The sequence below is a fragment of the Pygoscelis adeliae genome, unplaced genomic scaffold (genome assembly GCF_000699105.1).
Source record: "Pygoscelis adeliae isolate BGI_AS28 unplaced genomic scaffold, ASM69910v1 Scaffold38, whole genome shotgun sequence".
NCBI lineage: Eukaryota > Metazoa > Chordata > Aves > Sphenisciformes > Spheniscidae > Pygoscelis > Pygoscelis adeliae.
The window spans coordinates 17,261,214-17,273,361 of NW_008825614.1; the positions used below are offsets into that span (position 1 = coordinate 17,261,214).

Below are 12,148 nucleotides of genomic sequence, written 5' to 3' on the forward strand. Positions count from 1 at the left end.
CGGCCTCGCCCGCCGGCGGGCAGCCCGAGGGAGGGGGCCCTCCACCCCAGCTGGCTGCTAGCACTGCATTTTTTTATTCTCTCTCGCGTGATTTGAAGAGCTACCGTTTCCCCGGGCACTGCTAGTACAGGACGAAGTAAATACAGGGGAAAACCCCAGGTTAAACAGTCTATGAGGATAAAAAATGCTAAAAAGAAATACAGCTTCATTTTAGTTAGTGATAAAGGGCTGATGGCTGTGTTGGTGGTGGTAAGAACTAACTTGTCTAATTAACGCGGAGTTTCCCTACGTCGTTTGGATTTTATGATCCTACTCTTAAAAGCATCTACTTAGGTCATTGGCGCCGCCGCGTGTGGCCTGCTTTCACTGGTCGCCACCACAGTCACAGACGTGAGGGAAGGGATGTAAATCAGCGTAACTGCCTCGCGTTAGCTGCTACCTCACTATGTTTTCCTGTGGGTTATTGCAGGTAGTTTCTCTGTGCGTTGATATCTGTCGCTAAATAAATCAATGACAAAAGACTTTAAAAACAGTGGGAGCCCGCAAGAAATGACCTGCTGGGTCAGACCAGTGGTCCGTATAGCCCAGTATTCTGTCTCCCATCAACTGCAATAGCAGGTGATAATTGCAGAGAACTAGTTAGTTTAAGCGCTGTGTGCCCCCCGTTCTTGTAATTGCCCAGTATCTGCAACTGAGGGGGTGGGGATGCGAGGGGGTATGTTCCTGCTCAGTCCTTTAGTATCTGATTATGCCTCTGCTGCCCTGAGTTTGTCTAATTCCGTGTTGAAGCTGCTGATCCGCCTGCTTTCACAGCCTCTTGCAGTAGCAAGTTCTAGATGTTCACTGCCTACTGCGCACGGAAGTACTGAGGTGACCACCCCAAACAGACATCACGAAACAGTATTTGCAGGAAAGCAGAGTGGAATTCCTGGAGGCAGAGGCAGTTGAATCCTCATTTTCAGTCTTGCTGTAGGAAGGTGGAAAAGTAGGGGCAAGAAGAGAGCCTCACAGTTAAAATGTGACATTTCTGGTTGACATAGGTAAACATTCAAATACTTGTTTGTTTCCAGGGCTGGAAGAAACTTTGTTGATTAGTTCAAAATGTAGCAGCAAGAAGGCCACAACTTTGCAGACAGTTAGGATGCCAAGGAGTAATGGTAAGTAGGGCTTTGTTATTGGAACAGCGTCAAGTAGTAGGTAACATATTTGACATAACTTTTGCTTCAGTGCTTTCCTTGCATTAGTAAAAGGGAGAAACTCCGGTGTTCTGTTTCTGCTGGTCCTAGGTCCTCCATTGCAGTCGCACGTCCCACAGGTTAATCACATAACTGCAAAGCTAGATTTTGCCATGCTAGGCGTTACAGCTGTAAGTTTTAAGGACTTAGTTTTCCTTGCAGAAATACTCGCGCTGTCTGCGTATAGTGAATTTGCCAGGTTGTACCTTTGGTCTTCATTTGGTCAGCTACTTTCAAATTGATGCAAGTTACGTAGATCACTTTCAGAACTTCATTTTTAATGAATGTGCTGGCAAAATTATTAAGCCAGATCTTATAACCGTTCATTCATAACAAGTTAATTTGAATGCATTAAGAAAAGGGTTTTTTCTTTAATCGAGCTATGTTCCTTCTTTCTTAGTCAAAGCTACACATAGATTGCTAGCATTCTCTTCAGTGTAATTCCGTGCATAAGAGGACGTAGTGTAAAAATTATTTTTTGAAAGTAGTGTATCTTCAGGAGTTTTTCTCTTCATGAAAATATGCCAGAGTTCTTTACTCTCAGATTGTTCTTTCCCAGTATAGAGTTGTTGCTTTTTTGCTGATCTGGGCTTCTTACCTCTTTTCAGAAGTAATTTCTCAGTATAAAATATTTGCTGTATAAAAGCATTTAATTTAAAATGGACTCCTGTCAAATTACTGTATTTTTATTTTGTGATTGAGCTGAGATTTAAAACGTAATAGAAAAACCAATTTGTTATATCGAGTTCTTCCTTGGATAAAAGTCTCCACAAAGGTGACAGTGTTTCAAAGGTAGATTATACCTGTTAGACTTCTGTGGAGCTCACTCGGAACAGTACCTCTTACTTCACGGAGAATGAAATCTAGTGATTGGCTCACCTGCAGGTGTGGAGCAAAGATTATTTGAAGAAAGATATTCCCTTCCTCCATGGAAGGGAAATGGGTGGGATTCTCCTAATGACGCTGATTATCTTAAAATTGTTGGGAAGTCCTACTGAGCTTAGAGAGGTATTTCTGTAGAGCGTACGTGCTTTATGCTCTAACCTAGAGCATCCGTCTCTCTCCCGCCTTCTTAATTTCAGAGCCCCTAATTGATAATTATGTTGAACTTTCCTTAGCGTAGCACGACATCTGTGGCATCTGTGCTACAGCTAATTTTTCCATCTTCTTTGAGACCTTCGGCCTATGCTTTAATAGGGAAGAAAAGAGGACACAATTCTATTTCCATTGGAGATAATACTGATGTGCAAGTTTCTCAAGATGGCACTCAATATATGTTTAAAACCACGGAATTTACAAGCAAGTTTTCTGTAAAGTAGTCACATTTTGTCTTAAGAATCTGAAAGGAATTGTTGAAGCGATTTCTTCCTGCGCCACATGCTGACCAATAGATTCGGTATCTTTTTGCTGTTTATGTCTTGGAAAATCGAATACTATAATAAATCCTCCTATTAAAACATCCTAAATATGGTAGACAGCTGGAAATTACAGTTGAAATGGAATCTGTTTAAATGCTCAGATTTCTGAGGTATAAATCTGAAAACTAGTATGTGTCTGTTTGTATATATACATGCGATGACTATTTCTTTTTCAGTTTTGGACCGAGTACAGAGCTTCTTACCACAGATGGCCCATGCAAATGATGAGCTAAGAAGAAAAATGGTAACAGCACCAGCTCATCAGTTTGATATTGAAAATCTAGACAGTGCAACAGAAAAAGTCATAGAAATGGTAAATACTTACTGTATTTTTTTATTTTATAAAGTAAAGTAAGATGTGATTAAAATAATTCTCTGATCTTAGAATGAGCTAATTTGATAGGTAAGACTAAGTCTTTACCATTTTAGTCCACAATCTGCAAATTCAAAACATAGATGCAATAAAAATGCTTATTTGGTTAAAATTTACTACTTGGTTTTCATACTTGCAGAATTTAATGACTGGGGATGAAGTAGTTTAAGGCCCGAATAAGACATACTTTTGAATCAGCAACTCTGAATCAAAAGTAAGTCACAGATTGTATTTTAAATATCTCGTGGGTAATTTGGTTTAGAAACTGGACAAGGTAAGGTGTAGTAAGGCATAACAGAAGGCTTTAGTATAAGAGTAATAACTGGCTTTCAGCTCTGCTTTGTAGGTATTTTTAGGACTGTCTATAGGTCTTGGGTTTAGAAAAGTTGTTAGTGGTGGTGTGATCCTTTGTGGCTGGTATTTGTCTATTTATTTACATTCACATCAAAATTTTCTTTCTGTTTTTAACTGAAGTGCTGCAGTCACATTCTCATGTAAGAAAATTTTAATACGAAGGTGATGTGATATGTGCATGTCCCAGACAAATGCCTTCTGGCCTGCAGACCCACAAGACAGAAGGCAGAAATAAGGCAGCCGGGGGCTTGGTGTGTAAGCTGTCCGAGCAATCTGTTGGCCACTGGTTGGATTCAGAGTTCTTGTAGGTTGTATCCAGCCTACAGGCGAGAGGTTGTCCAGTGCCGGTGTATGCTGAAGAATTCCAAATAAATAGTGAGAAAACGAAGTGGATGATGAAAATTGTTTGTTTTAATATGCTGAAGTGGAATGGGTAGCTGGGACAGGATTTTTAAAAGATTTTTCATATGACAGTGTCTGACAAGTGTCTTGGCTTTATAATGAACAAGCCAGGAGACCTAGTGATTAATAGCTCAATGCTATTTGCAAATCACTGAAGAAATTTATTTGCATCTCAAATTCCTGTATTTTGCTTTGCTGCATACAGGAAGTTTTTGAGGTGGGGATTATCAGTTTAAGACAGCTATTTCAGAGAGAAAAACAGACCTCAGAAATCATGGCTCTGCCTATGGAAATATATGATCACTTTTACTTCAGAAAATATCCTGGTGGTCTAAACTACTTGCAATTTTGCAGTAATTGTAGTGCCATGAATATTACTAAGTTATAAGAGATGAACTACATTAATAAATATACACACACACACACATTTGTATATATGTCATGACCTCTTATACACTAAATGGTTTCTTTTGAATTCTTTACTGAAAATTAGTTTTGATACTTCCTGCTCATCAGTTTAAATATCTGATTTAGACTATCTGAGTTCAGCTATTGACTCATTTCTCTCTTTGATAATGATATAAAAATGGCCTTACATTTGCCATAGGACAAATATAAATTACAATTTAAACATCTAGGAATCTGTTCATGATATTTGTCATAATGTTAGGAGAACCCAAAAGTCTAATTGTGGTTTTCTTATGGTAGTAGGCAGTTTCACGTGTTTGCCTTGTATTTTACTCAAATGATAGAAGTGGTATAGAAATGTGTAACCTGTTAACTAAGGTCTTTTTTTCCAGAATGTGGCTGTAGTTGAACTGAGTGATTCCGATACAGATGAAGAGATACTAACTTCAGAAGATGACTCGGAATCTGAAGATGACTGTATAACTGATGAAGTGACAATAGACAACATTAAGTTTCCTAAACAAAAGGGAGAAAAGGGCAAAATAGAAATTTTGGACAGCAAAGTGAATGAGTAAATCCATTTTATTTTACTTAAAAAAACCCAAACAAACCAACAAAAAACCCAAATCGTGTTTTCTTACTTTGAAGACTTGGCCCTTAAAACTACCTTGTTTCCCAGTGAAGCATCCCTCAGGATCATGTGAAATGCTATAGTTTACATTGTGGAGAATTCAGGATCCACTCATGACTGAGGCGGGCTGGATTTCTGAAGAATTACGTACAGTTCTGTTCATCAAACAACATGGAAATGAACTTCATAGTAGGTTAGACTAAGAAAGCAGCTAGAATTTGGGGCACTTGAACTAGCTAAATTAAAATTCTTGTTGTGTTGCTTTGTTGAAGAAAGATTTTTGTAGTGTGCTAGAAGTTGTTTTTGCTTCAAGGGCAGGAAAGAGTTAACTAGGAAAAAAGCTTTGGTTTTTATATTCCATGTCCTGTGCAGTGTTATGTACGATGTCTTCAATATTAAACTATCTTAAAGTACATTAGAGGTATGTCTACATTGCATTCATGACAGTAACTGTTGAACACTACAGCAGCGGGTGAGGTCATTTCAAGATGAGCTAGCATGGGTAAGGACAGCCGTGACTCGAGAGAGAGTTCAGCAAAGGATTACTTACCCTCTGTGCCTGCACTGAGCTCCGTATCATTACGGGTAGGTTACTACCTCATACCTGGAACGTTTGTGGCTGTAGTGCAGATACCCTCAGTACTTAAACGGTCAAGTCTGCCTCTGTGGTCTTACAGTTGCTTTAAGCTACACTTAAGCTACGCTTTTCATCTCCCGCTTTCCCTTTCTGTCCTCTCCATTTTGTTAACAACTGTCACTGCCAGAAGAATAAAAAGGTGAACTTTCAGCTGGCCTGTACTTAGGTTAGCTTGAAACAATTGTGAAACCAAGATCAGTGAAAGTGTGTCTCATTCATACTTAACCTCAGATTGATCAAATACAATGATTTGGGCTGTTGTATTTACTTCATAGATCGGTTTGCATTTCAGAAGTATCTATCATGCTCCTGGAGGTCACCGTTTGTTTCTTAAAGGAACTTTGTATTTTCTACACCATTAAAGTAAAATTTTCTATACTGTATTTGCTCAAATATTAGTGTCATGACTTGAAACCTGCAATTATTTACAGAATTTATTTTGAATCCCATACCTAAAGCTATAGTTTTGATATCCGTTTCTGTAATATTTGTGGCAAGAAATAACGAGGATTCTGGTCTTTCTTTCACAATGTGGCTTCTTAAAAATAGAATGGGGGCATGATTTACTGGGATTAACTCATTAAACCACAAAATATTTTAGCGAAGGGGAAGGATGGGAATCAAAGAACGGGACTGCTACTTTTAATGGCAGCCCACAGATCAGATTAAGCTTTGGGTGGAGTTGCACTCTAAGAAGAGCAAGTGGTCTTGGTAGGCTTAGTTTGTTAGATAAGGTCTCAATCTATGGAAAATTTCCTTCAGACTGCAGAAAGTTTGAAAGCCAACATCTTAACTCAGTCATTTTACAAGAGATTTTCCCGTAGATTAAAACAAAAAGCAAGTATGAAATACAAAGTAATAATCAAGCTGTATAAAACAGTGGTAACAGTCCGTGTGCACAGACACAAAAAGTGATTTTAATCTGTTAATGTAACCACCTTTCAAATTGCAGGCAGATCACACGTTCTGTATCAACAAAAAGATAGAAAATATTTTCAGTAACTTCACCTTGATATGCATAGTTTAACACCAATGTTGAACTCTGTATGTACTATACAAAGATCATAGTAAGTGCACTTTCTTGCATTTATTTACTTCTTATGGCACAAAGGTTTTCAGTACTGCTGAGGAATCACCAGAGCAGAATGCTTAATTGCTACTGTAAAACTTGAACTGGTTTATAGCAAAAATGGCATAATAAGTATATTTTAGTTCAACTTTAAGAGAAGCCTAATGACTAAGGATTTAAAATGATGATGTAAATATTATGTTCACACAAGTAAGAAGTAGGCATGTGAGAACTCATTCTTCAGTTGTATTTAAAAAAATAAGCCAACCCATGTTCTTGGTTTTTTTGGGGGTATTGTGCTGGCTGCTGCTGCATAATTTAAATAACTTCAGGTTAATTTCCAAATGCTTTTCTCTTTCAGCGAGACTAAAATTTGGACCTGATTTATAGGAACTTATCCATGAAATGGGTGTTTTGGTTGGGGTTTTGGGGTTGTTTTTTTTTTTTAGTTGTAGCACTGCAGACAGCATATCCTGGGCATGGTATGAAGTGTTTCATGGAGTCATTAAGATTCAAACTCTGCCGGAAGTTTACGTCCCAACTGAGGCTGTTACTTTAATATTCCACAGTGATAGCCTTGGTTCTAAGATATTCATGAAGAGCTTCTTCACCTGTGCAAGAACAATGTTCACCAGTTAGAATAGCAGCTAAATGAGAACGTTGCCAGAGACTGTAACTATATTATCAAGAAAAAAATCTAAAATGCTTTAGCATTTTATTTGTATCCTTATTTGATATTTAAGGTATTTGAGTCCTTAAGGAACAATGGGGAGACTAATTAACTTACCCTCCCACTGAGATTTACGGAACTGGTTTGACAAGAAGAGGCCAAACCCAACACGTGCGGAAAGAAAAAGGAGCTGGAATTTAACAAGCAGCCACCTGGGTAGGACTGAAGCAGCAGCAGCAGTCTCTGGATGGCCACTGGGGGCTCATAGCTGAGTTTACGAACTTTGGTTTGCCTGTGGTAAGTTTCTAGGTAAAGAAGCTGTGTAAAAATTGGTAACCTTCTTTTCCTGATACTATTACTCATTTTGGTTTCAGGAAATGTCTGATACTTGCTAGAGATTCCGAAGGCAAAAATCTGTTGTGTCACTGAAATTTTTTTTCTTTCATTTTTCTTTGCCGCAAGGCTTGATCTGTCCATACTTGTGAAGTTTCTCTGACAGACTAGACCTCGCTTTTTTTAAAAACTGATTTTGAAAAGAAAAGATTTTTTTAATGCATCTTTCTCTGTGGCTGTCGGCAAATTTTGATGACATTTTAAGGCAAAAAAAAGTTTCCCGTGCTCTTCCACGTTTAGAGGAGAAACCTAAATTAGCATTCTTTCTGAGGGAAAGGAAAGAAGATTTTGGCCAATACCTTTGCTGCTTGACAGCGTTTCATAGCCTGTACGCGGCTGTGGACAAGCGGTAATGTGACTGCTTTTGAGAGGAGGAATATTCCGCATGCCCTAGCGTTATTTAGCAAATGTACAGGACGGGTTGAACTGGAGGTATTGAGGTGGGAATATTGTAGGGATGGGAGAGGAACTAGATGACTGTAATTGGAGGAATGTAGGAGATAGAGGAAATGCATCCATAGCTCATGTTTTAGTGGGTACACTGTACACAGGTAGGGTTGCTTTTTCATTGATTTGGACTGTCAGATGTGAAATGAGGGAGGGAGAGAACAACTTACCTAAGTCTTTCCCAAAGCCAGACTGTTTAAATCCACCAAATGGTGCTGCCACATCGGTTTTGTTATATGTGTTAATAAAAACTGTTCCAGCTTCTAGCTTTTCACTGATGTAGAGAGCTTTGCTTATGTCTTTTGTGAAAACTCCTGAAGCTAAACCATATTCCGTGGTATTTGCCCGTCGCAGCACTCCATCGACATCCCTACGGGGGAAAGACATTATTTAATTGCAAGCGGGTAAAAAACCCAAGTGTTGGCAACCTTCCGCATCCAATGTCATTGAAGCACCTTTTCCCATGCTCTCTCTTCTCCAGTTAGCTTTTTTAAAGACAATTTATTAAAGACTAATCTGTGCGCCAATCTGACAGATCTATGGAAATTCATACCCTTGCTTCAAACTTGTAAAGCCTGTAACCTTACCTTTCAATGGTTAACTTCTACACTAAGAAATGTCAAAGGAAAAGTTGCAGTACGCATACCAACTTTGCTCAGCTACAGTACAACTTGGGAATTGGAGCAATACAAAAATACCTGTAAAGCAGAGTTTGGCAGCAGATTACGAATCAGTTCGCTAAAATTTTGGCCTGCTTTACAAGTTAATGGAGAATAAATGCTGAAATTCAGACTTCTACCAAGACACAACTTTTCAGGCCAGGTCCAGAGTGCTATTTTCTATTTGCATCTCATCTCCATACAGCTTCAAAAATCCATAATAATTTTAAACTTTAAAAAACTCAATACGGTCCCTTATCACCATACATAATTTATAGATGTGAAGGGTTATCTATGTGGCTCGCTCTCAACTGCATTGTCAAACCGCAGAAAATGAAACCTGGTGGAAATAGGTTACATGAAGTTTCTACGTAGGGTTTTAATCTCATCTATGTGTAAAATACTTCTTATGATTTGGAATGAAAGCTATTAAAACTGGCAGTCTACAAAATATACAGGGGGATTTTCATTTGCAACAGTAATGTGCCAGTGTTACACAATGCACAACAATGCTATGCGGTCTTCTGCGACAGAGAAAAATAAGCGATTCCACTGGAAAAAAATACACATTTTGTAATTTGATCAAACTGTTGCAATTACCACATCAACTCAGTAAAAATGTTTCACTGAATACTAAGTCTTATTTAAGAACTGGCACTTACGGTTGCGTTCTGTCCTCTCACGCACTGCTAACAGCATTAGTTCTATATCGACATGGAGCAGGATACCCTGTACTAAAAAGGGCATTTTCTCAGAATTTAGCTGGAAGAGGATCTAGGGATTCAGACTGGTCTTACGAGATTTAACAAAATCATACCATGTATGCTATCATTTCTACACTTAGGGTGAAAATGACAAAATAAGCTTTCTAACAGTGAGCAGAGGAAAACATACCCATTTTTAAACTTAGAAATCACCATCACAGGACCAAAGGACTCCTCCTGGGCAATATACATATGGTCTTCAACATCTGTGAATACAGTGGGTTCCATGAAGAAACCTAAACAGAGGATAGAGCATCATTTGAGCATGGCGAACGTGCTTCATGGTTTGTATTGTCCAGGCCATCTCTTTTCCATACTTTGAGGTCATAGATATGTTGAGACTTGAAACAGAAAATATCAAGATTGATATGAATGAAGTATGAATGGAAATGCGTGTGTGTAAGCACCAAAGAAACAGCAGAAAAAAGGTTAAAAGAATGGCCTGTATTGATCAGAGCAACAACGTGCTGTTCCTGTGCAGGCCAGAAGGTCTGCAGGCCACAGCCCAGGGGACTCCTCGGGGGAAGACCCTGCACTCTGACAGCAGGAAGACAAGGTTACGGCACGTCACAGAGGCCACTGTTTTTCTTGTTACCCAACAAGAAGATAGACTGTAGCCATAAAGATCTGTATATTCCAAACAAGGGAAAACATGCGATGGGCAGCAACTTTGCCTAAGATTTATGGATGCTGAAGTAAAGAAAATTCTGAGGCAAAGGACAACCTCATAATGACTGTTCATTTCTGAAGGGTGTAAAGACCTGTCCAAAAGCTAGCTCATCACTGCCGATCAAGAACTGCCCTGGTGTTACACACAAGCGATCCTGGTCACCTACATCTTGGTGAGTTAATGTATTCCAGTTTGAGCGGGTAAAATCAACTTCAGAGATTTTATATAAATGCCGCCCCCTTCCATAAGATTTCCCATTTAGTTTTGTTACACTGATTTCATATAGTTATGAATCTCCACTTTCATTTTATTTAGGGATGCAATCACTATGTTTTGAAACTCTGATGCAAATGTTTCTCCTTCATTATTGATAAAGGACAGATGTCCATGAGAAAATGTTGCTTTCATGCTTGCCCACTAAACTTAGCATACATATTGTTTATATAGCAAAAAAGGCTTTTGATAATAATACCTTATGCAAATTCTGCTAGTAGTTTCCTCAGCCAGCTTTAGTGTTAGTGTGATCTAAATGGATATAATTATACTTACGGCTCTTGACAGTTCAAGGATGTTGCAAAAAAAGCCTAATGCCTCACAAACAACAGGAATAAATGAGCAAAAGATTCCCACACAGACTAGACTCCAATTCAGTTTCATATGCTATGCTTCAGTTGCACAGCTTCTCTTAATATGAGACTTGAAAGCGATGTTCTCAAGTGGTATCTTGGGCTTACCTGGTACTGTTCCCATGATACTGCTACTCCACATAATGCAGCAGAGACAATCATGATGGCTTTTGTTTAAAGTGTAAAAGTTCCAAACACCTCTGAATGGTATTTTACCTGGTCTACGTACTTGTCTTCCTCCATAGACTAGAGTGGCTCCTTCTTTTACTCCAGTTTCACAATATTGCAGCAGCTTTTCCAAATGTGCCTTGTGATTTTGTGGACCATGATCTGTAGATCTATCAAGTGGGTCACCAATTTTCATCTTTTTTATTTCTTCCACCTATGGGTTACCCAATTAAAATGAAGTTATATAACATAGCAAATAGTTGTTAAAATGACCAGTGATTCGGGAAGCTTCATTTTTTGTACTATGGAGTTAGGCTCTAAGAAAGGGCTGGATTCTTAGGTGGTGGAATTCTCCTCCCTTTCTAAAATGAGGCTTTGTCTTAGGTTTGATAATCTCTGGATACTTCTGAAAGTTTTTGATGCTGTTTTCATGTGTTCATTCTCTTCTGCTATGGAGGACAGGGAGGACAGGGAGGTGATTTGTTAGGCTCTAAGAAAGGGCTGGATTCTTAGGTGGTGGAATTCTCCTCCCTTTCTAAAATGAGGCTTTGTCTTAGGTTTGATAATCTCTGGATACTTCTGAAAGTTTTTGATGCTGTTTTCATGTGTTCATTCTCTTCTGCTATGGAGGACAGGGAGGACAGGGAGGTGATTCGAGACAGCCAGCATGGCTTCACCAAGGGCAAGTCCTGCCTGACTAATCTGGAGTGCCTTCTGTGATGGAGTGACTACATCAGTGGACACGGGAAGGGCTGCAGATGTCGTCTATCTGGAGCTCTGAAAGGCCTTTGACACGGTCCCCCACAACATCCTTCTCCCTAAACTGGAGAGGTATGGATTTGATGGGTGGACTGTCCAGTGGGTGAGGAATTGGTTGGATGGTCACATCCAGAGGGTAGTGGTCAATGGCTCAATGTCCAGACGGAGACTGGTGACGAGTGGCGTCCCGCAGGGGTCCGTATTGGGACCGGTTCTGTTTAGTATCTTCATCTATGACATAGTGGGATCGAGTGCACCCTCAGCGAGTTTGCAGATGACACCAAGCTGAGTGGTGCAGTCGACACGCCAGAGAGACGGGATGCCATCCAGAGGGACCTGGACAAGCTCGAGAAGTGGGCCTGTGTGAACCTCATGAGGTTTATCAAGGCCAAGTGCAAGGTCCTGCACCTGGGTCGGGGCAACCCCCAGTATCAATACAGGCTGGGGGGTGAAGGGATTGAGGGC

The 12,148-nt window shown here is 39.5% G+C and overlaps 2 protein-coding genes across 2 annotated transcripts in view; one reads left to right on the top strand and one right to left on the bottom strand.

The window, feature by feature from the left end:
• Window positions 1-705: 705 nt before the first annotated feature.
• LOC103924531 (chromosome unknown open reading frame, human C12orf45) lies at window positions 706-5,650 on the top strand. Its single transcript, XM_009333060.1, has 4 exons — window positions 706-715; window positions 1,071-1,157; window positions 2,830-2,966; window positions 4,583-5,650. The coding sequence occupies exons 1-4, from the start codon at window positions 706-708 to the stop codon at window positions 4,763-4,765; spliced, it is 417 nt and encodes a 138-aa protein (XP_009331335.1). The 3' UTR covers window positions 4,766-5,650.
• Window positions 5,651-6,951: 1,301 nt separating this feature from the next.
• Window positions 6,952-12,148, bottom strand: part of ALDH1L2 (aldehyde dehydrogenase 1 family, member L2) — a 30,343-nt gene continuing 25,146 nt past the window's right edge. The window contains exons 20-23 of the mRNA XM_009333061.1: window positions 10,973-11,138; window positions 9,591-9,696; window positions 8,208-8,407; window positions 6,952-7,138 (exon numbers count right to left, since the gene is read on the bottom strand). Of these exons, the coding sequence (XP_009331336.1) occupies window positions 7,083-7,138; window positions 8,208-8,407; window positions 9,591-9,696; window positions 10,973-11,138 (528 nt within the window). The 3' untranslated portion in view covers window positions 6,952-7,082. The remainder of the gene's footprint in view (window positions 7,139-8,207; window positions 8,408-9,590; window positions 9,697-10,972; window positions 11,139-12,148) is intronic.